Source organism: Mustelus asterias, chromosome 16 (genome assembly GCF_964213995.1).
Source record: "Mustelus asterias chromosome 16, sMusAst1.hap1.1, whole genome shotgun sequence".
Lineage (NCBI taxonomy): Eukaryota > Metazoa > Chordata > Chondrichthyes > Carcharhiniformes > Triakidae > Mustelus > Mustelus asterias.
The window spans coordinates 44,661,479-44,686,274 of record NC_135816.1 but is presented as its reverse complement, the minus strand read 5'-3'; the positions used below and the strand labels follow the sequence as shown (position 1 = coordinate 44,686,274).

The 24,796-nt window shown below is 42.9% G+C and overlaps 1 protein-coding gene across 1 annotated transcript in view; it reads right to left on the bottom strand.

Moving 5' to 3' along the window:
- Positions 1-24,796, bottom strand: part of LOC144505344 (glutamate receptor ionotropic, delta-2-like) — a 393,564-nt gene that overhangs the window by 153,280 nt on the left and 215,488 nt on the right. The window contains exon 5 of the mRNA XM_078231464.1: positions 12,640-12,693. Within this exon, the coding sequence (XP_078087590.1) occupies positions 12,640-12,693 (54 nt within the window). The remainder of the gene's footprint in view (positions 1-12,639; positions 12,694-24,796) is intronic.

The following is a 24,796-nucleotide window of genomic DNA, read 5'->3' as shown; positions in this document are numbered from 1 at the left end:
AGATAGGTAGGAAAGTAAATTGTGAAGCGGACATAAGGAGGCTACAGAGGGACATAGATAGGTTAAATGTGTGGGCAAAGGTCTCATAAATGTAATTCAAATATCATGTAGCACAATCAACTGCATTCACAGGCAAACCCTGTGAGGTTTGAACTTTAAAATCAGCAGCTAAAGGAACCCTGAATCAGATCTAAGCCACAGTGAGTAGTGGGCTCACCAATGGCATCTGCACTCATTATTTCCTACTTGTAACCAATGAGAGTGAACAAACTATGATGTAACCCCAAGTCAGGGCGGTGTGCTGCTTGAAAGGGAATTTTAACCTGACACAATTATTCTTCTGAGGAAAGTTGAGATTGTGAGTTTAGAAAGTGCTGTCAAAGAAACCTTGGCCAGTTGTTGCAGTGCATCTTGCACATGCTACATATTGCAATACTGGTGGAAGGAGTGAATGGAAAAGATACAATTGGGATGCAATTAAGTGGCCTGCTTTATACTGAATGGTGTTGAGTTTCTTGAATGTTGAAGTTACATTCATCCAGGCAGGTGGAGAGTATTCCATCAAACAAATGGTTTGCACTTTGCAGATGGTTAGCAGAATCAAGAGGTGAGTTACCCTCCACAGGATTCCCAGCCTCTAACCTGCCCTTGTCCAGTGCAGTTTCTGGTCAATGGTGACCACTAGACATTGATGGGAGATTTTGCATTAATAGTCCTGTTGAATGTTCCGGGGAGCAGGCTGGTTGTTGGAGATGATCATTTCCTGGTACTTGTATGGTTGGAATGTTATTTGCCACTCATCAGCCCAAGCCTGAATGTTGTCCAGGTCTTGCTCATATGGAGCAGACTTATTCAGCTCCTGAGGAGTTACAAATAGTACAATCATCAGCAAACATTCCCACGTCTGACCTTATGTTGGAGGGAAGGTGATTGAAGAAGCAGCTGAAGAGATGGTCGGGCTGAGGACGCTACCCTGAGGAACTCCTGCTGCAATGTCAATGCTGAGATAATTGTTCTCAAACCACCACCACCATTTTTCCTTGTGCAAGTTATGGCTGCAATCATGGAGCAAGATGTTTCCCTAATTCACACCAATTTAACAATTATTTCAGCTTCTAGATGCCACATTTGGTCAAACACTGGCTTGTTGTCAAGGGAATTCAGTCACTTCAACCCGGGAATTCAGCTTTTCTGCCCTTATTTGGTACAAGGTGATAACATGGGTTAGGTGCCCAGTGGCCCTGGCAGAACCAAAACCCATGGGCAGGTTATCGCTGTGTAAGTGCTGTTGATAGCACTGTCGATGATGTACCTTATGCTGATGATTACCAATAGACTGACGTAATGGTAATTGGCTGGGTTGAATTTATCCTGGAGAGGACATACATGGGCAATGTTTTACATTGTCAGGTAGATGTTAGTGTTGTAACTGTACTGGAACAAATTGGCTGGAGGTGCAGCTTGATCTGAGGTATAATTTTCAGCACTACAGCCAAGATGTTGTTGAGGCCCATAGATTTTGCATATCCAATGCAATAAATCATTTCTTGATAGCCTGTTGGAATGAGTTAAATTGGTTGAAGACCGGCATCTGTGACGGTGGGGACGCCAAGATGAATCATTCACATGGCACTTCTGGCTGAAGATGGTGACCAACACTTCAGATATGTCTTTTGCACTGATGTGCTCAGTTCTGTTATCATTGAAGATGGAGATGTTCATGGAGCCTGCTCCTCCTGTTCACAAAGTTGTTGAATTGTCCGCTACCATTCATGACTGGATGTGATAGGACTGCATAGCTTTGATCTGATCTGTTGGCTGTAGCATCATTTAGTTCTGTCTATGACATGCTGCTTCCACTTATAACACACATGTAGTCCTGTGTTATAGCTTCACCAGATTGGAGCCTCATTTTAGGTATGGCTGGTGCTACCCTGAGCAGGCTTTCCGATACTCATTGAACCTCATTTTTCACTTATTAAGGAATTTATGAAACACCGCAGTGCCTACTTCAATGTAAGTTATTGCTTTGGTCAACATTTATTTATGTCCGGCAGCTAATGAACAGAATATATAAACAAGGCTATATGTTGGATGAACATTGGCACCAGAACTAATAGCTCTTCTGGAAATCTCACACTGTCTCATAGGGCTATGGTTGTGAGCTGTGGATTTTAAAAGACTTCTGGATTACAATCTTGACATCGCAATGAAATTTCAGAAGCAATATAGAGAACAATCACTCCAAAAGGCAATTTAACAGCATTATGCTACTTTTTTACGATTATGTTTGGTTCTCACAATGCTAAATACCGTAATCATTCACAATCGCAGTACATTAAACTCTCAAAAATGTGTGCTCCACTTCGATCAATATCAATCTGATCAAACAACTAGAACTGGGATAGCAATTATATTGTACTGCCCAGAGCAATGGCGTTCCATTTGAAAGTGACCCATTTTGATTCCTGTATACTCACCCCACCAGCGCAAATCTGCGATAACTCAAGTTACAGTGGAGATTTCAGGGGGTTTAAATCGTCCGAATGTATTACCCCTTTTTTTTTGGTATTCGTTGGCTGGACCAACATTTATTGTCCATCCCTGAGGGCCATTTAAAAATCAACCACATTGCTGTGGATCTGAAGTCACATGTAGGCCAGACCAGGTAAGGATGACATATTTTCTTCCCTAAAGGACAGTAATGAACTAGATGGGTTTTTATGACAACAATTTCATCGTCACCATTAGACTTTTAATTCCAGATTTTTACCGAATTCAAATTTCACCACCTGCTATGGTGGGATTCGAACCCAGGTCGCCAGAGCATGTCCCTGGGTAACTAGTCCAGTGACAACACCACTACGCCACTGCCTCCCCATTTGCTATTGAGTTTACTGGCAGGAGAAATATCATATTTAGCTGCTCAACTGCTGTAGGAAAAGGTAAGGGGAAGTAGTCTCAGGAAATCCTGCTGTGGTTTAATTCATAGCTAGAGTTATTCATGCCATATGTTCCTAGAAAAATGGGCTGTGTGCACTATATCTGTGCTATTACTATGATAAGGAGTCTAACAACACCAGGTTAAAGTCCAACGGGTTTATTTGGTAGCAAACGCCACTAGCTTTCAAAAAGCTAGCTTCCGAAAGCTAGTGGCATTTGCTACCAAATAAACCTGTTGGACTTTAACCTGGTGTTGTTAGACTCCTTACTGTGTTTACCCCAATCCAACGCTGGCATCTCCACACCATTACTATGATGGCATTCAATAAAGTGCCGCATAAAAGATTACTGCAGAAGATAAGAGTTAATAGTTTGGGCATTTTAGAGGAGTGGCTGTGCAGGAAACAAAGTTGGGTCAAAATGGGTCATTTTCAGGTTGGCAAACTGTAACTAGAGTGCTTCATGGACCAGTGCTGGGGCTCAACCATTTACGATCGATACTAATGACTTGGATGAAGGGACCAACTGCTTAAAACCAAGTTCGCTGATGATATAAAGTTAGGTAAGAAAGCAAGTTGAGAGGAGGAAACAAAAGCTTTAATTTTCATCATTGTGGCAGGTAGCAAGAGTCGGGGAAATTCCTAACTTGGTGCACCTGCTTCAGCAGAAAGTGCCCACAAAAGGCAGGATGTTCATGGCTGCGGGAGGACAGGTGCAGACAGGAGTCAGGCCAGCTGTTACAATTCCAGTTGAGGTTACTACTGGAGAGAAAGATCCCAGAACAGAATCCTGGCTCAAAAGATCACGGCCGGGATTCTCCCAAAAAAATTCCAAGTCCCCAATTTGTGTGAAAACTCTTGCTGATTTTTTTTTAGTGCGATTTCCAGAATGAATCTCCCACATTCTGAGCATCACAGAGAGCCCTAGTGGGATTCCTTCTGAAAATCTGGGAGCAGGGCCTATTCCCGCCTGAGAGGCCAGAAGCATAGCGCAGAGCGGGCCACTGTGGATACATTGTTCTGTCAGTGCAGAGGTCGGCACATGTGCGGTCACCCCGCATTGGCGGCCTCTGATCGCTGGCCAGCCCGATTGCTGGCCAGTCCCGGAAATCCCCATCACTGGCTTTCCAACGCACCCCACCCCCGATCACTGGCCTCCCGGACCTCTCCGGGCCAGTCCCTATATCGCCCCCTGCCCCAACCAGCCCTGATTCCCCCCCACCCAGATGGCCAGCCCCAATCTCCCTCTCCTCCCCCTGACATTCCTGACATCCCCCCCCCACCCCGCGACAGTCCCAAATGCCCCTTTAATAGACTCCGTCCCCAATAGGCCCTGTGCCATTTGGCCCCGTCCCCTTGGCACTGCCTGATGCCTGATGGGCAGTGCCAAGGTGCCCCTTAGGCATTGCCACCCCACCCCTTACCTCCAGGAGGGGCCTCAATGGCCTCTGTTCCCTCCAGCGGGGTTGGCCGTTTGTTCCCCATTAGTGGGGAGCAGTTGTAAATCCCGCGAGAGTGAACCACTCCTGGCGGGGTGGGGGAGATGCTAGCGATGCCAGAGATTTCAGTCCCGAGTCCGCTAATGATATGGACTTGAAGATTTTCATGTTGTAATCAGCTCCGTGCCAATTTCCAGAAATCTTTGACTGGGAGAGATGTGGAGGCCCAGGTGCCCAGCAGGAAGCCCGCAAAATGGCACCCATTGATGTCTCCTGGCCCGCTGCACTGCTCACTAAGAACACTGCAGGCATGGTTTGGACAGAAACCAAAAAACCCCATATATGCAAGCACCTTTATTAATATGAATCTAACTGGAGCAGCGCAGCAGGCTGGGAGAATTGTCCCGATAACTTTTATCTTTTTTTCCAAAAACATAAATGAGAGCCACAGGAATATCAATTAGCTTTTAACAACTAAAAAAATCATGAAAAGCTGGACTATAATAAAATATTCTTTCACTCCCACTTATCGTCACAAATGTATAGAGATTTAAAAGATAAAACAGATTACAAAATATATCTTAGGCTATGATGTTCTCAGTAAACACGCTGTCCCTGTAACCCAACAGGCCAGACAACACCACGCAAGTGGGAGATGTTATCCAATCGAACTTCTGTAATTTCTCCTGAAACTCCCCACAAATGATTGTCAGGTCTTTCCAAACTCCACTCTCAAAGAGACGTGACTTAGAGTCTGCTTTCAAACAATGCTTTCTCTTAGCTGGTCCTATCAAGGATCCACCTCCAGGATTTCCAACTCTCTTTTCAATATTCCTTTGTTTTTACTTGCCATGTGTGGCTTCCACATAATCTCTCAGGTACTCAGCCCCCCAAAATACTATTGTCTCAAAGACTGGAAATAAGGACACCAAACGTTATAATTGCTTCAGATATCTGGCTTTTCTCTAGCCAACCTTATCAGCTCTGCTCTTGCCAGTTCCGTCTTCAACTTTAATGAACAGTACCCTGTTCAAATTCCAGTTCCTGTTTTTCTTTACTTCAATCTATGTGGAAACCTCCCTTTCCATTGCTTCATTTCCTGAATAAGCTTTCTTGCCCATTACTCAATAGTATGGGTTTCCTGCTTCTAGCAGGGCTGAGAGACTTTTCTCACTCTAAGCTCCAACTGCTATGAATTCAGCTAAAACTAAACTCAAAAAGCCTTCCTATGCATAAGAAGCCCCTGGTTGCTAAGCAACAGCTTATTCTTTCTCCAGTGCTCTTGTTTACTTTTCACATCATAAACTCACTGCAGGCACAGTTTGAACTGAAACCAAAAAACTCCATACATTTGGTTAAAATGAATCTAATTAGAGGCTACCCTTATTATACGGAAACACTAAATTGAATCTATACTTTATTTCTAATATCCAACAATACAACAATAGATCATTTAAAATTACCTCTGTTTCCTGACAAGGCCTGCCCTAGGAAAGAGGGCAAACACAGCATGCTTAAAAGGCCCTCTTTGGTGCTCTAGGATTTTGTCCAAATAAAACACACCAGCCCTCACCATTTCCAAGCCCTTTTTTAAAAACATTTTTAAAAACTACTCTCACTAAAGGATTCATTGGTTCTATACAATATATACTGGGACAATAGGCATAGTGGTGTCATTCTTTGGCATAGGGGCTTTGAGAAGCCATAGAAGGCATGAGGAGGACCTTTCGAGCCCAACTTTTCAAATGGTCCCCTCATGTAGACTAGGGGTCATGACTCCTCTGAGGGGCTGAGAACCTTAACCCTTTAAAAACCATGCCTTACTCCATGAAAGTTAAGGAGGAGTAGGATATGACTTTCCCCACATTGCAGCAAACTAGGTCAGAGGTAACTGACAGGAACCAGCCCTTAACCTTTAAAGGCGCTCCTGAAAATTAAGGTACGCTGGGAATTATGGAATTGAGACCTGCTATTCATTTTTAAAGAACATCAGGACTCAGTGAAAATTCAGCCTAAAGAGTCTGCAAAGGGAGATAAGTTAAGATGCTTGGGTCACAGTCTGTGTGGAGTTTGCACGTTCTCCCCATGTCTGCATGGGTTTCCTTCCGGTGCTCAGGTTTCCCCCCACAGTCCGAAAGACGTGTTGGTTGGATGCATTGGCCACGCTAAATTCTCCCTCAGTGTGCCTGAACAGGCACCAGAGTGTGTGTGTGGGGGGGGGGGGGGCGGGGGGGGGGGGGGGGCGGTGGGAGCAGGAAAGTGGAGTTAAGGCTACAAAGAAATAAGCCATGATCCTGTTGTATAATGGAGCAGGCTTGAAGGGTAAAATTACCTATTTCTGCTCTTCAATCTTATGGTCTTATTAGCTCTGATTTTAAAGTGACCTCTCTGGTAGCAATGGGGTAAATTTAAAGAACATGCTGATAAGATGGATGAATTAAGATGTGAGGAGATTTGTGTGGAGCCCACATGCCAGCAAAGACCAGCTGGGCTGGTCTACTGCAGGCCTACTGCTATTCTGTAAGTTCAATGCTATTTTATTTGATGTTGCGCTTAATTGGGTGGACTGGAAAACATGCGTTAAATCTAAACCTATCCCATGCCTGCCAAGAGGGTTTGGTTAAAATCAGGGTGCAAGAGTGAGTATGGAGATTTAAATATCATACAAATATTGAAGATATGGAGAGGTACTTGAACCTTCCATTCTCTCGTTATTGTATTCATTCAAAGAGCTTGAAGGCTGGTTATCGTCTAAGGTATCAGAGCTCTTAACTGTAATCCACTACCGTCTGTAAAAATGTGACTCTCTTACAAGATAGAAGAGGGACATATGTTAGAAAGACAAAGATAAAAGGAGCTTAGTTTCATCCTAGTGCACAGCCAGCTCGCCACTGTTCTTGAGTCTATAAATATGAAGCATACTTGTCAATTGTGGTAACAGTCTGCTTATTTTTCATAGCTTGCAAGACATAAACGTAAGTACCTATATATATTGCAGCAATACCAGCAAGCTAGAGAAACATGAATGTGTCTGCACATTTGGAAAGGTGTATGCATGCTTCCTCTGCGATGCTGCAACAAGCTGACAGCGAAATGCTGTAAAATATGTATTCAACATCATAATAATACGTTAACTGTGCATGTGAATATAGTTACCATGGCAACATTCAGAAGATCAGCTAATTACTCCCCCATTTGCTCCCATGCCTTTTTTGCACAATAATCCCATCTGGGCTGCTTCAACGCTGCTTTAAACCAGCATATCCATCTGCTCCAAAAAAGGAATCTCCTTCTACAGTCGATCTTCTTTAAACCTTTAAAGCTTCACCTACAGAAGCAGCAACTCAACTTCATTGAGGTTGGGGAGCCATTCCCCCTCCTCAGTAGCAGGACAACTTTAAAAGTGACGAGTTACCCCTTAAAACCTAAAGGAGGCATATCGTGGACATAGAGCCTGATGCACTCCCAATGCATCATCATCCATTGTTGACTGAACATTGCAACATCACATTCATTTTCTGACTTTAATTTCTAGTGAGATTGCAGCTTTTAATGATGCAGGATAATATAGCACTCGAGGATTGTGTCCGAGTCAATACAAATCAATCCTAAATTCTGCAAAATGTGTAAGTGCTCTTTATACTGGTCAATAATCCCACCCACTCCACCCTGACAATGTAAGTTTCATAGTTGAATTAAGACTACAATTCAAATATTATGAGATGGAACCAAACAACAGAGCCTGAACATTCCTGATGGGATAATGATGGGATAATGTGCAGACCTAATTGGTAAACAACAAAGGATTTATTAAGAAGGTATCGACAAGAGCAGCAGCATGTATACTGCTAGTCCTGGAATGCCGCTGGTTAAGAGAACTCCTCCCCCTGGGGTGATTCCTCACTTTGAGTCCCGATTGGTCACCCAGGCCAGGTGACCCTTACTCTGCCGTGTTGCCCTTAAAGGGACAAGCAGCACACTGGGGATGAGCCCATCCAAAATCTTTTCCATCATTTCCATAAAAAGGGTGGCTCCTAGTCATTTATTGGACTACTTTACATCAATGGCGTAGCAGGGCAGAAATACCAAAGGGACACCTTGGGCAGAATTTAATGCCTTCCTGCTAGGTGAGTTTGGAGGTGGCTGGGCATCAGGTGGGAAGGTACCAGGCAGAGACCATGCCAGCTTCAACCTCTTCCCTATTCAAGTCTGGGGTTGCGAAGGCTTGTGGATGGTCATCCCTTCCAGGGCCAACTAAGAAATTAAGTGGATAATTAATGACTATTTAAGGGCCTCATCCTGCCACTGCTAGTGGAGTGGGGGATGGGTGTGGTGCCATGCAGAGAACTTGAAGCACGTCCGTCAATGTCAGGCACTCAGGGCACGATCAAGGGATCTGGCATTGGAAAGGGCTCTGAAAACAAGCTCCTGCATTCATTACCACTCTTCCCATGACACTCACCCTGTGACCCCCATCCCACCCACATTCACCTCTGGCCCTGGATGCCGAGTTAATCCTGAACTTCTGGTGGATGCATTGTCAGTAGATATGACCGATGTCATTGGAGTAGCCTGCAATTGACATCTGGCAGCATCTGATTGGTGGGAAGTTTTCAGGGGGAGGGAGTCCTGAACCCTGAAATCCTGCTGCCGACCATTCAAGTGCTCAAGAGGCACTTGAAGATAGCAGGCCTTCCACAACAAAAGAGGCAGTGTGACTCTCGCCGGTTCACCTATGAGAAACCCCCATTACCTGGGTTAAATAATGCCGCTTGCATGGAGGAACAGGCTGTTTCAGCCTTAAAAATTCCCCGGTGTCCTGCTACAATCAGGAAATATCTTGTAGGCCCATTTATGTCTCACTGCAATACACAACTTACATCACCTGGTGAGACAAAAGTGTCTGCCCTTGACATCATGGTAGCATTTGACTGACTGTTGCATCAAGAAGTGCCAGCAAAATTGAAGTCAATGGCGATCAGAAGGAAATCTCTCCACTGTTTGGAGTCTTACCTAGCACAATGATTGTTGGAGGCCAATTATCTCAGTCCCAGAATATTGCCAGAGGTGCTCTTCAGGGTAATGGTATAGGTCTAACCAACTTAATCTGTTTCATCAATGACCTTCTTTCCATTATCAGGTCAGATGTGGGGATTGTAATAGAAGGCGGCACGGTAGCGCAGTAGGGGCGGCACGGTAGCGCAGTGGTTAGCACTGCTGCTTCACAGCTCCAGGGTCCCGGGTTCGATTCCCGGCTCGGGTCACTGTCTGTGTGGAGTTTGCACATTCTCCTCGTGTCTGCGTGGGTTTCCTCCGGGTGCTTCGGTTTCCTCCCACAGTCCAAAGATGTGCGGGTTAGGTTGATTGCCAGGTTAAAAAAATTGCCCCTTAGAGTCCTGGGATGCGTAGGTTAGAGGGATTAGTGGGTAAAATATGTGGGGGAAGGGCCTGGGTGGGATTGTGGTCGGTGCAGACTCGATGGGCCGAATGGCCTCCTTCTGCACTGTAGGGTTTCTATGATTCTATGATGAAGGGTTTGGTACATACAGGGTTGATGTGGGACCGAGTGAGATACCATCCACAGTGATGCAAGAAAGCACATGACCTAGACCTATTGTTTTCTTGACTGTTTTCCACTTAGAATTTTTTAAAGAAAGTTCTGCCCCTTGTCTCCCTAAAGCCTGCCCACCATCTAGAAGGTGCAAGTGAGGATTGTCGTCAAATACTCTCCACTTGCCTGAATGAGTGCAACACTAAAAAAAATGCAAAGTAAAGTTTGTTTATTAGTCGCAAGTAGGCTTACATTAACACTAACAACTTTCAAGAAGCTCCACAACATCCAGAACAAAACTGTCGGCCTGATCAATACCCAACCCGCCACCTTAAACATTCACCCCTTCCATCGCTAGCAAAAGGTGTTGGCAGTGTGAACTATCTATAAGATGTGCCGCAGCCACTCAGCAAAGTTCCTGGAATAACACCTCACAAATGTGCCACTTCTACTACCGAGAATAATTAGGAAGGTGGACACATGGAATCACCACCATCTGTAGGTTCCCCTTCAAGCCTCACACCATCCAGATTGGGAACTATAGAGATGTTCCTTCACCATAGATGGGTCAAAATCCTGAACTCCACCCCTGCTCCCCCCACTCCTCCGTACAGAACTGTTGGTGTACCTATATCAGGTGGATTGCAGCGGTTCGAGAATGCAGCTTACCACCACCTTCCCAAGTGTAAAGCAATGGGCAACAAATGCTTACCTTCCCAGGAACAAATAAGAAAAAGATACTATGTATACTATTGTTTTTATGCTGACATATTGTGAGATGTTTGTGTGTCCAGCTTGGAGAGACAAGCCACTTCATTATAATGTTTAATCATAATACAGTTGGGACCTTGGTTTCCCTAGGTACTGAAAACCCAGTAGCTAAACATAGCTGGCAGCAGCTGGCTGCTGAAATTACATTTTTTTAATAGAACTCCTTGTCTTGTGAGCCAGGAGCAGAAGTGGCTCCACTGCTGCCCCCCACCCCCCTCCCCGACCCACCCCTCCCTCCGCTGCCTCCATCCCCTCAAGCAAACTGTTTGACAACTGCAGCATTCCATCTATCAACTTGACTCCTCCAACCCTTGTTCTCTAGCTTCCCTTATGATCTGTTGCACCCTCCCACTCCAATGCTCACTCTTGCTGTTGATTGCCAGACTCCCCATCCCTACTGAAATCAAGTCCTTATCCTGTGTGCCATAGGAATAAAAATATAACATGTGCAGGTCTAGGGATGCTGGGCACCTTGGGGAAGGTGTTGCTTTTACCATCTGCCAACCCAGGCTTTGAACCTGAGGAACCCCAGAGCATTGCTCTAGGTTTGTGTTTCACCAGTTCAGTGACCTATAACATTAGGCCACAGAAGGAACCCGGGAGGTCTTGCTTAGTGAGCAAGAGGAAAGAAGTGTGTGACAACTATTAGCATTTTTGGTACTAAAGATGTCAAACAGCTCTTTGCATTTGTTGATAACTTCATGTCAATTAACAGCCATGGCCAGAATTCTCCGACCTCACCTGCAGCTGGGATTCTCCAGTCCCATTGCAGTGAATGGAGATTTGGCTGAGCGCCAAATTCTCTGTTCTCACTGGCAACGGCAGCGGGGCGTGCAAAACCGGAGAATTCCAGCCCATATTTCTGCTGAAAATTTGTTCTATATTCTCTAGGCATCTGAAACACATTCACCTACACTGGCTATTAATGCCGTGACTTTGTTAATGGGTAGCACGTTTCAACTCTGAACTGTGATGCATTTTTATACATCATGCAAATTCCTTCAACTCTTTCACAATTGCAATGGCATGTATTCCCTTCTTGAACAAAATATTGAGAGGTGATAATTACATAATAGCATCATTAAAGTGAAACTATTTCTTCTGGTGGGAAAGTCCAAAAAAAGGTGTTGCAATCTTCAAATTAGTAGACCATCAAAAGTGAAATCAAGAACCAATATTTTAACTCAAGGGGCTTTAAAATCAGGAATTCTCCTTCCCGGAAAGCTGTATTGTGTCATTTGAAGACAGAAATTGCTAGATTTTTGTTTGGTCTGTTTCCCTGAATACCATTATCCAAGGCGGATCAACCATGATCGAAGTCAACTGCAGAGCAGAGAGCCCGAGGCCTAGTCATGTTCTGATTTTCCCATAAACAAGTATCAATATATGTCTGTGGGATAGCATAATGCCAAGGTAATAATTACACATCTTCTGGGTAGTTAACAATGGTTTTGTTTTATTTTTGTGTGCCATTCTTTGAGTTAATTAAATGGCTGTAGTTTAACAGTTAAAAAAAAAGTTTTTGGCCGGAACTTTCAGGCCATTCACGCCAGCAGGGTCTTCTGGTAATGCCGAGGGTGCACCCCCGCCATGGGTTTCCCGGCGGTGAGGGGTGCAATCAACAGGAAACCCGTTGATAGCCAGCGGTCCAGAAGATCCTGCCACCAACCAATGGCAGGCCGCCTCCGCAAAACATGCAGTGGGTTGTGTAGAAAATTCCACCCTTTGCATTCAAAAATATTGAATTTCACACATTGCAACACAATGGATCCATGGCAACATCAATCTGCAAGACACACTAAATTCTCTTCAATTCTGGATATCTGAAATTGACTGCTAATCAGACAAGATAGCTGCATAAAGAACAAATATAAACCGCTAATATTTGGCAAATTTCTGTGGCAGAGTATATCTTGTTCCGTTTAATTTCAATTACCTCATTTATGAAGATCCAGTGACTATCAACAGCTGCCAAATTGGTGTCAACTGCCTGTAAAGGGAAAGCAATAATTTGTAAGTCATATAATTTATCCACAGTAGTTTTGCAATATGTTATCAGTTTTACCCTTTCCATTAAAAAAAGCTTTCACATCCAAACTAATTAACAGGGAATTATTTTTGAACATCAGCTATATTCACAAGCATAGGACTGAACAAACCTGTTATCTAATAGCAGTATGAGAAAATTTCTAGTTTAATTTCCCACTATAAGTTCTACGTATTCAACCATAGGCATTTCTATATAAATATGACAAAGCTATAAGATCTGTTGTTTACAACTTAAGTACACCCTGTCATATTATTTGTAACTTTTTAGTCAAGCAATTCAGTTTTGTCTAAGCATGCACATATTAAATGAAAGATGCCTGCACAATTTTGAAAACAAAAAGCTTATATATTGTCTGAATAATAGACCACAAATTACAGTAATTAATTTTGAACTTACAAGTTTCATCACCTGATAATGACAGGTCAAATACATCTTACAATGCCATTGCATGATGATGGGCATGCAGCAAATCAAATTGGTTGGGGGTGAGTTGGCTTCATATGGTGCACTTTTGCCGATGGCCAAAGAGGGCAATTCATGGTCGGCAGGTTTTGCCACAAGAGCCGCACATGAAATTATTGTTAGCTGTCATCGTGGATTGTTGTTTTTGACATTGGTGTCCATTGCCAAGCTGTTACAGCCAACAATTATCATGGCAACACACACTGGCCCACAGGTGTTATCAACCATTACCCTCTGCCATGATTAATGTCTCCCAGATCCAAATATCGGCGTTCAGGTCCTTAATGTCATGCTTGCGAGCATCCTAGAAGCGGAGCTTTGGGTTTCCTCCTGGTCTACTGACCACCTTGCCATTTAGAAAGTCTTGGGCATACATCCATCTCCCATCCTGTGAATATTCCCAAGCCAGCAAAACTACCTCTGCTCGATGAATGCCAACATACTAGGGAATTTTGCCTTTGTGAAGCCATCCATGATTTTGTCCTTCCACAAGATGCCCAGAATGTGTTCAAACAGGGAAGATAAAAGATTTTTTTATAGAATCCCTACAGTGCAGAAAGAGGCCATTTGGCCCATCAAGCCTGCAATGACAATAATCCCACCCAAGACCTATCCCCGTAACCCGCATATTTACGTACTAATCTATCTGACATTAAGGGGCAATTTACCATGGCAAATCAACCTAACCTGCACATGTTTGGACTGTGGGAGGAAACCGGAGCACCCGGAGGAAATCTACGCAGACACAAGGAGAATGTGCAAACTCCACACAATCACCCAAGGCAAGAATTGAACCCAGATCTCTGGAGTTGTGAGGCAGCAATGTTAACCACTATGCCACCATGCCACCATGTGCCACCATGCCAAAGTTGTAGCACTGCCTTTGCTGTACGTTGTCCAGGTTTCACAGCCGCACAACCAAGATGCTTAGACCTCAGCCCTTTCTTATTTACACAATAAAATAATTCTATACTGGCCACTTCTATTTGTGATTCGGAATTTACAACTGCACATGTTTATCTATTTGAATCAGATTGCAGTTATGTAGCCACAGTTGGAATTGAAAATGTGTATGCAAACTTGTAAACATATAACTTAGTAACAAGTAAAAGAAAAATATAAAAATTATACCCACATCATTTGTGGATCTTTACTTATCTGCTTATCAATGTATCAAGAAGTTTTATGATCCTTACTTTGCTTGTAATTATTTAAAGCTGAAAATTATACAATGAACGACAAAACATTTTAGATTTTATCTAGTTATAAATAATATGAACATTAGTTAACACCAAACAGTTTTCAGGATTACTGTTTTTGATTAATAACATTTGTACAACTACACATTGACTCCAAAGTGTTCAATGCTATAAAATCAGAAAATTGTGGAACATCTCAGCAGGTCTGGCAGCATCTGTGAAGTGAGAATAGAGCCAACGTTTCGAGTTTGGATGACCCTTCATCAGAGTTCCAGACTTGAAGCATTGGCTCTATTCTGTCTCCACAGATGCTGTCAGACCTGCTGAGATTTTCCAGCGTTTTCTGTTTTTGTTTCAGATTCCCACATCGCAGTATTTTGCCTTTGTTTAATGCTACAGTTATGTTTAGGAATAAATTAGCTGTATTAAACTTTTAGTATGGATTAATTTATACAAAGGAATATGATCAATGAAACATACTACGTTTAGTAAAATTGCAAGCTTCAGCTAAAGCTTTTTAACATTTTTAAACCATGAAAAGTTACAGCACAGAAGAGGGTCATTTGGTTCACTGTGTTTGTGCAGACAGCATTCCAGAACTAATCCCATTGTCCTCACTTTCCCTGCAAACCTATGGCCTCCTTTGCTTCAAACATTTATCAATTTCTCCTTAAAAGATGACTTGGTCTTTGCCTGAACTATTCTGTGGCGAAACATTTCATGCTCAGAAATTTCATCGCATAAATAAATGTAATCTAATCACCTTCCCCACGCTTAGTGATATTTTCAAATTCATGATCAATCAAAACCCCTTTCTACTGTGTTATGGTAGAAATATTTCTAGTATCTCTCCTCATAACAATAGTTTCCAATCATAGCATCATTCTGGTGAATCTATGTTGCCTGCTCACTACGACTTTTATGTTATTTCTCTAATGAGATGACCAATGGGGTGCACACACTATACTCTTAACTATGGCCTACCCAACATGTTGTACAAATTGGTTGTTACCTCTTTACTATGAAATGCTTGTGTTTCTATTTGTAAACTCAATTTTTAAAAAATCTACCTGAACATGCATGTACTCAATCGCTTAGATCTCTTCGCTCATCTTCACCCTCACGTTTCTTTCCTTTTAATATTTTTCCCAACCCTTGTTTTTCCTTATATGATCTATTACCTCACATATGTCACAGTAAATTGTATCAGTTACTCGAATGCCCATTCAATTAATCCATGTTTTTCTGATGCCTTTTATAATCCCCTTTGCTGTTTGACAAACAGCATGATCAGCAGAGATTGAAGTTGAAGTCCTGAGCCCAAGTCATTGATAGATATAGGAAATAAATGTGGACCTAGCAGAGACCATTGGGGTACATGCTTTCCAATCTTTTTCTAATCAACACATTCACCCTAACTTTGCTAACTGCTTGTCCATGCTGCTACATTTTGTCTTATGCTGTACTGTTGAGTTTTTCTAATGAACCCTTTGGAAGGAAACATACCATTCAAATTCTGAAAATCTAAAGGACTATATTTACTGGAACCCATTCATTTACATAATTGGTCACTCTCTTAAAACAAAACTGATAAATTTATTAAGTAAAAAGTGTTACCCCGTTACATGATGGTTTATGAATCTGATCTGGAACCCACACATGTGCACAACAGGCATACAATAATAGCCAGGATGGCACAAGAAACATTATGGAACATCAGCATCCTTAAACAACTCTTGTTTACTGGATTGCTCTGAAGGAACCCTGCAGTATTCAACTTAACATCCATCAAGGTTTATGGTAGAATGCATCATGCTATTCAACAGGGTCATTATGAGGAACCACATGTTATATTAACCACATGTCAAGTGGGGATGAGAAAGAGGAGGAAAATATGCAACAGAAATTGATAAAATAATTAATGAATGATACCAATAACTTTGCTCACATTTTCCATTCACCAACCGTCTCATACTCCTTGCCTTTGTCATCCCCTTTCACAGAGGGGAAATCACCAAGACTATCTTTCAATGAAAACTAACTAAATTTAATTTTCTCTTGGTAGAGACAAGCAGAGCAAGCACATAGCTTCGCAAGAATTCAGGTTGTCTTGCACCGCAGGGTGCCATTGAGTGTATGCAGATCATTTTGTGGGTGCTACATGCCAACCTTCCCATACACTCGAACTGAAAGGGCTTCCACTCCTTCCAAGTCCAGTTGTTGTGTGACCAGAGAGAGAGAATCATGGAAGTATCCCCTCTATGGGAGTCCACTGTGCCATCTGCATCCGAGCCACCATGGCAAAATAAAGAGTGGCTGCTGGGTAACAAAGCAACTATCTGCTGATGACATGGTTGATTTCTTCAGTTGCACATGTGTGCAGCATGCATACACAAAAAGCCATGCTGCTAACAAAATGTAATAAAATGACAATTGATGTGTTGAAATGATGCCGCCATTGCTCAGAACATCACTACTTGGCACAGTGGGTGTCAGGACTCAAGGTGGTCTGTTGCTTTCTGCATAACCAAAACATCAGGAGGGTATAGTACTTGACACAAGAGGAACTGGTGGAACAAGACTTTCAATAATCTCAAACACGTCTTCACTTATATCAGGGCCGGAATCTTACCACCATTCACACCGGCGGGAATTTCCCATGAACGGAGATTTGGTTGGCCAAATTCTCCGACCTCACTGCAGCGGGAGTGTGGCATGAACAGCCATCAGATTGTCTCCCTCAGGACTTTCATGCTTTTTACTTTTTCTTGATCACTGATCACCATGCCATCCTCTTACCAATTAACTAAAACACCCCAAAAATGCACAGAGCAATTCAAATTTGTAAATTCAATTACATAGTACAATCATAAAATAAACAAATCATCCTCACATTCATTTAGCGTCTGTTTTTCATGTGCTTTTGCCCCACGGTATGCTGTTACGTGATATTTCCACAGAGATAGTGGTGTACATGGTGGAAGACTGTGACCTTAGATTGAGGGAACAGCAGATGCCTTGGAGGGCTACTTCAATTGCCTCAGGACCAAGAAGTCTTGCCTTCGGACTGCACCTTTTTGGCTTGAGATGTAGTCAGAGCTGGCTGCCTGACAGGCATCAGCAAAGGGGCAATGGTGGGGGCACGAATGCCGTCACCCTTAGAGAGACTTGTGCTCCAAGGAATCACTGCCATTCTCCTGAGATGGCACTTCAGCAATCCTGCTGATCTGCTGGAGAACAAGTTATGGGACTGTTGTGATGTTCTGGAAACCTCTTTGAAGATTGGTGTCCAGAGCTATGGTGACAGTAGACAGGGTAGCAGTCTAAAATTCCACAGCAGCCCTTTGACAGCAGCTGTCTGTGTTGCAATGCGCATTGTAATGGATGTTGTGACTGTGGTCGTGTTGTATTCCACAGGTTTGCTGACATAGATAACCACCCATACATTAGAGGATGGGTCCTAATGTCTGTGTAAGCCCTGTGCCAGATGAGTGCTACCCCTCCATGCTCCAAGTTATTGAGTGTAGGTTTTCCAATGCATATGTACCTGCTTCAGAGTTCTGCTGTAACCATGCCCTCAAAGTTTTCATTCGAATCCTCTGCAGCTGATCGAACGTACGACTTTGCACTCTGTCAAGCTGGCACCTACACTACCGTTTCTCATACACTTATTCCTCCATATCTCTACCAATGTACAGAATCTTCATCTATTCTTGCCTCTAAAATAACTATAGACTGTCTCTAAGCTTGTAAAATTGAGTAACAAATTCACTTCATTTTCACTTTCTTCTTCCTCCTCTGACTGAGGAAGGTCCTGTTCTTGGGTATCTGAAGTAAGGAAGGGACAGGGGGTAGGGTGGTGGTAAGGGGAGAGGAGAAGGTAAGTGCCAGTTTACAGAATCTGCAGCTAAGTCAGAAGAGATGATGGGAGATGGGAGAAGTGGGAAGAAATGAGGAAGATTAGGAATGCAGATACATTTATGATCAATCACTTCAGTGCTGCCCTCTCTCCACATGCCATCCCACCGGTCATGGCCTTAGTGATGCCCATTCCATGATGGTGAAGTAAAGCATTTCAATTTTAAGTTTGAGACCAGTTGATAACAGATTCTTTGTAGATCAGTGATGGTGGTGTAGTAAAATGAGCAGTAGATGAAGTTAGTGCGCTGTAAGGTTTAAAGCTGAGGTATAAAGCGCTTCCAATTAAAAAAACTCTAAAAAATCAGTAGAACTATCAAACTTTATAGTGAAGATGGTAGGATATGCAATTTGAAGATGAACTCACTCACCTTGATAACTTGACAACCCATGTGAAATTGCTAAACTTCGAACTGAACTGCATCCATTTTCTTGGAGCAACGTTCTCCATGTTAACTTTCAACACCTCTTGTTCCTGCTGCCTCCTGAGCACTAGTCGACAGGGTCTCTTGTTCCCTTGTAAATACTGGATGCATCTCCTTTCTGTATCATAGAATCATAGAACTCTACAGTCATTCGGCCCATCGGGTGTGCACCGACCACAATCCCACCTAGGTCCCATCCCCACAACGCCATGCATTTAACCCAGCTAGTTCCTCCGACACCAAGGGGCAATTTAGCATGGCCAATCCACCTAACCCGCACATCTTTAGATTGTGGGAGGAAACGGTTTAGATTGTGGGAGGGCGGCACGGTAGCACAGTGGTTAGCACTGCTGCCTCACAGCTCCAGGGACCTGGGTTCGATCCCCGACTTGGGTCACTGTCTGTGTGGAGTTTGCACATTCTCCTCGTGTCTGTGTGGGATTCCTCTGGGTGCTCCGGTTTCCTCCCACAGTCCAAAGATGTGCGGGTTAGGTTGATTGGCCATGTTAAAATTGCCCCTTAGTGTCCTGGGATGCGTAGATTAGAGGGATTAGCGGGTAAAGTATGTAGGGATATGGGGGTAGGGCCTGGGTGGGATTGTGGTCAGTGCAGACTCGATAGGCCGAATGGCCTCTTTCTGTACTGTAGGGTTTCTATGATTTCTATGATTCTATGAAACCGGAGCACCCGGAGGAAACCCACGCAGACACAGGGAGAATGTGCAAACTCCACACAGACAGTGACCCAAGCTGGGAATCGAGCCCATGTCCCTGGCACTGTGAGGCAGCAGTGCTAACCACTGTGCCACCATGCTGCCCTTCCACCAAATCCAGCCAGGCCATATCTGAAAACATTGGCACACACTCTATCTCACGTTCATCCATTCCTCAAAATATCACAACAAAAATTCAGTTTTCAAATGATTGCCACCAATTAGTGCAACTACAATGCGAAGAGGTGTAGGCTCTCTAAGCAGCATTGGCCACTCATAATGCAGGCAATGAATAGTATGGGTAACTCTAGCTGTACACTAGAAACTTGTAAAACAGTGGGCAGGACAGATTTAACATGCTGCCTGCAATGCAATGAAAGGAATGGGGAAATTACATACCACGATTCCCAAAAGGCCCCTTATCAGTGGTTAAACATTTTCAGCCCTCCTTGGTTCTTTTCCCTTCATATTTATCAGTCATTTCTGAATCAACTGCCTCCTCAGCAAAGGTTTCTGTCCAAAGGCTTCAGAATTTTTGTCTCCATTTCATTATTTCTAAGCCACTGAATTTGGGTTTTACTCCTATTTCTGCATCTGCCACATATGCATCCGTGAATAGTTATGCAAATAGCATGACCAAGGAGGTTTTTAGCACTTAACTATTTTGGCATGACTAACCAATAAGAACTGATTTACACCAAATCCCAATTCCGCAGGCTAATTATTAAATACAGTACATTAAGAGAACTGAAAAAGCAGAATAATGGGATTGATGATGGGGGGAGAAGGTAGTCTTTTGAAAAATTAATATTACATTTTTAATCATTAATTGATCTTTTATCTGACTTCCAAATCTTCGCTCCCCATGATCAGCAATCAGGAAGGGAATTAAATGAGAGGGGGTGCTGAGAAGATCTATCTAATTCAGGTTAACACACTCATTATCTTGGAAACACAACTAGGGCAGCTCATCATGTGTGGTAATAGTGTATTGATTTTAAATTGATTAGCTCCTCTGTTAAAATTGTGGAAAGTGACATTTCATATAAAAATGGTAAACTTTCGTACGCTTGTATATCGCACCACAATTTCATTCCAACTATTTTTTAGTCAAAAATGTAATGAAACCATGGAATCAATGACATGTACCAGCATAGCAAGAGAAACTGGCAGGAAAAGGTTTCTATCTATACATATAGTACTTAATAATGAATAATTGATCTTCTGTGGTGTCACTTATGGACCAAAGTAATAAAAAATCTGTAACTGCTTCCACTTGCGCTCCCAGTCTCCAATATTTACGTGTCTTAATAGCATGGGAAGACGCTCGCTCAAGGGAAAGTTTGTATCCAAGCCCTGCTGTAGAGGACATAGATGATGACCTTAATGGCTCAGACTATGGAAGGCATGTACATCAGGAACTTTTAGAACTTTCTACAGACCTCTCTTTCTTGCCTTTCTATTTGACTTTCGCTCTCTCTTTCTCTCTGTCTGACTTTGTCACAAGATGGGGTACAAACCGGCCTGTGCCCATTTTCTGTTGTCAATTCTGCAGTACGCATGCACTATTTATTCCTCACTACCACACATCTCTGCCACTTTTCCCACTACAACATGGATAGGTTGATCTCTTCTCTCTTGAAGAAAGGCTGAGGGTAACATACGAGAGGTCTTTAAAATCTTGAAAGATTTTGATACTAGTGAATACAGAAGTCCCCTCTTGTGGGGAGGAGCCACCACTAGGGACCATCAACAAAAGATAGACACTGAGAAATTCAGTAGGGAATTCAAAAGAAACTTCTTTATCCAAAGAGTGGTAAGAACGTGGAATTCGCTAGCATAGGGAGTGGTTGAAGCAAATTGTATAGATGCATTCAAGGAGAAGCTAGACAAGCTAATGAGGAAGAAAAGGATAAAGGTTTATGATGATGGATTTAGATGAAGAAAGATGGGAGAAGGTTCGAGTGGAACGTGAACATCAGCATAGACTGATTGGGCTAAATAATCTATTCCTGTGCCATATATCTTACTTAATCCTATGTAACAGCTTTCCCCTTTCCACCCAATTTCATCCTGCTAACTCTACATGGCCAAGTGAAACTTTATCAGCAGCCATTAATCTCTCTTTGTTTATGCTTGACATAAACAGCCCTTCTCATCCATTTCAGGACCAACAGAGTGATTTGCAACAGTCTACTGCTCATTTTGTTGCAGAATGAAATAATTACACTTTTTGCTGTTGTTTGTCTTCTGTTAATTGGCCTGCCTGGTTTAACTTTCACATTCATGAGAAGGTGAAAAGGCTTACAATTGGAAGGCATTAAATTGTGTGCGTCAGAATCTTGGTGAGATGGGAGGAGAGAGTGTAGGTGCATTGGGAGGTGAGAAATTGTAAATACCGTGGCTACCGGAAATCCAAAATAAAAATAGGAAGTTATGGACGTACAGGTCTAGCAGCATCTGCGGAGAGAGAAACCAAGCATTAACACGGAGTTGAATATTATTCTTCTTCAAAACACAGGTTGTTCAGGTTTACCTCTCTGATTAACTGCTGCCCGATAGCTCCAGCAGCCTCTCTCCCTCATCGGCCCCGTTGTTCTTATCATCTTCAGGCTCTTGTACTTCTTCCTACCTAGGTGACTCCGATGTTTTTTGGAGCATGCAGCAAACGGCCATTAACTTGGAGACATGATCTCTGTTGTGTATATTGCAGAACTCCTCTCGAATAGTCAAGGCAGTGGGGCTTCTGGTTGAGAAGGTGTTCTGCCCAATCAGTTTTCTGGAGAGTGCATGGCACTGATTATTGTGCAGCTTGGGTTTTATGCTCCTCACAGAAATCATGAGTCCTCTCATGGTGCTTCTCATCCCCAATTTGATGCTCAATGATTTGGGTGTGTGAGAGAGAGAGAGATGCATTGAGGATGGTGCAAGATGTAGCACCATGATTATCGCTAGCAGCTCAGATAAGGACCTGCATAATATTATGTCTGTTGTCACTGGCAACTGGGCAGCGTGAAATTCCTTCCAGGTCCCATGTGTGACTGGGTCTTGATGCAGAGAATGCAGGGCAGTGTGGTCAATTATTTCTTGCCCTCTCAGGGAGCCTACAATCATTGAGATTACCCCTCCTTTCTTGTACTGCATTATTGACTCCAGGGGAGAGGAGATAAAGTTGATTTTCCTGTGGTAGACTGCTTTAGTGGCATTCCTGATGCAGCACTGCACAGCATACGGAGTGATGCCACATGTTACAACCTGCAATGATCCTGTGGCACTGAAATTCAGAGCCAAAGTGATCTTGACAGGTACTGATCTTTTCCTTCCCCGGCTTTGAGACACAAGTCCATACTGCAATGACTGACAAAGCTCTAGGACCAATTCCCTTGGGAAGTGAAGAAGCCTGATCAACTGCTTCTCAATGAGATTGAACTAAACTACATTTCCTGAAGACTTGCATGTTGTAGGCACCCTGCAAACTCCTTCCTTCTCCTTATAGCACCTGCAGATCTGTGGGATATTTCTTCTTGGATCTGCTGCTCCTCATCTAACAACTCTAATAGCAGAGCCAGCAGGATGCCCAATACACAGCAACTGTGCAGAGTGGTGAAAGTAATAGAAACATAAAAAGCAGGAGGAGGCCATTTGGCCCTTTGTGCCTGCTCTATCATTCATTATGATCATGGCTGATCAACCAACTCAATAGCCTGATCCTGCCTTCCTCCCATATTCTTTGATCCCTTTCGCCACAAGTACTCTATCTGTCTGCTTCTTGAAAACATTCAATGCTTTGATCTCAACTGCTTTCTGCGGTAGTGAATTCCACAGGCTGACCGCTCTCTGGATGAAGAAATTTCTTCTCATCTCAGTTCTAAACAGTCTACCCTGTATGCTCAGATTGTGACTCTGGTTCTGGACTCCCCCACCATCGAGAACATCCTTCCTGCGTTTACCCTGTCTAGTCCTGTTAGAATTTGAGAGGTTTTGCTGCTGCACTTTCAAAAGACAGATTAAAGACAATTTAAAACACTGCTGAAAAAAAGCAATTAAGCTGCTGCTAGAAGTTAGGATCCCCTTTTAATGCCTTTCAACTGTACTCATCACAACTGTACTCATCACAACTGTACTCATCATGATTTACTTTACAGGCTTAGTAAATGGTGACTCAGGTATTGGCACATAATAGCTTCCCAAAGGGGTCCTAAAATCAGTGCAGTCAAGCTTATTCTGATATCTTAACCAGCTTCACACTCAGTTTTGTTGGGCATCAACACTGATATGGTAACCGGCACATCCTCAACGTGTTTTGATTGCAGCAACCTGCAGTGCGAAGTGTATTGAGAATCTGTTAAATGGGCGAAGTGAGATTCAATTTAAACACCCATATTTCCATTCAGGATATCTGACTTTGTATTTCCTCCTTCTATAAACGTATGCTTTCCTCTTCTCCATCTTTACTTTCACTCTCACTCTCACCAAATTATGCTTGCACGTCTGTCTCGCTTTTTATCTGTTTTCCATTCTGTACCTTTTGCAGTCTTCTAATTAATCATTCCATGTTTACAGTGAAGTAATATTTACACTTCACTTTCCAATAATTAATTATCCCACATGCACAGGTTTCTCACAGTTAAGGAATAGATTGTGGTAGAGTTACAATCTGTTGCAGCTAAACAATCAATTGTTGCATATTTACATTCAATTTTCAAATATTTAAGCTGTTTTAAATATCTTCCTTCACTATTCTAAGCTTCTGCCAACTGCTTGCTTGTTTTCACTATGCTTGAGGAACCATTTGGCTTATTGCCTTCAACCTGTAATACAGCTTTGATGGTTATTCTCCCCTGTGTACTGCTTTAGATTATACTTTGTTCTGTTAATGCAGGGTTAGAAGAAGCTGTTACATGATGATAATAAAGCAGGGGAAAGTGATTGCAAGGAACTTGAGGCCGAGAATAAATATTTGGAGGTAAAAAAAATTGAATTTGCCCAGTGGCTTTGGCCTCGGCTGAGGGCAAGTTGTAGGCATGGCTGTTGGCATGGTAACAGACTGTAGCTGAAAAGAATAAATTGAGGTTATAACAGGATAAAGGCACAGGTGGGGTGTGATGATAGTGTGCGATTGATATATTTTATGTTTTAGGGGAATGTTTTAAAATACAGGTTTTTTCTACAGGTATGTCGGGTAGGGACACAGCTCAGAGGCTGGGAGAACAGGATAATTACCCATTTTAGCCATGTAGGCTGGAATTTTACCGCCTTGCCCGCCCCGATTCCGGGGTGGGTGAGGCTCGCAGAACAGAAATCTCCATTGGCCTCAGGTGGGATTT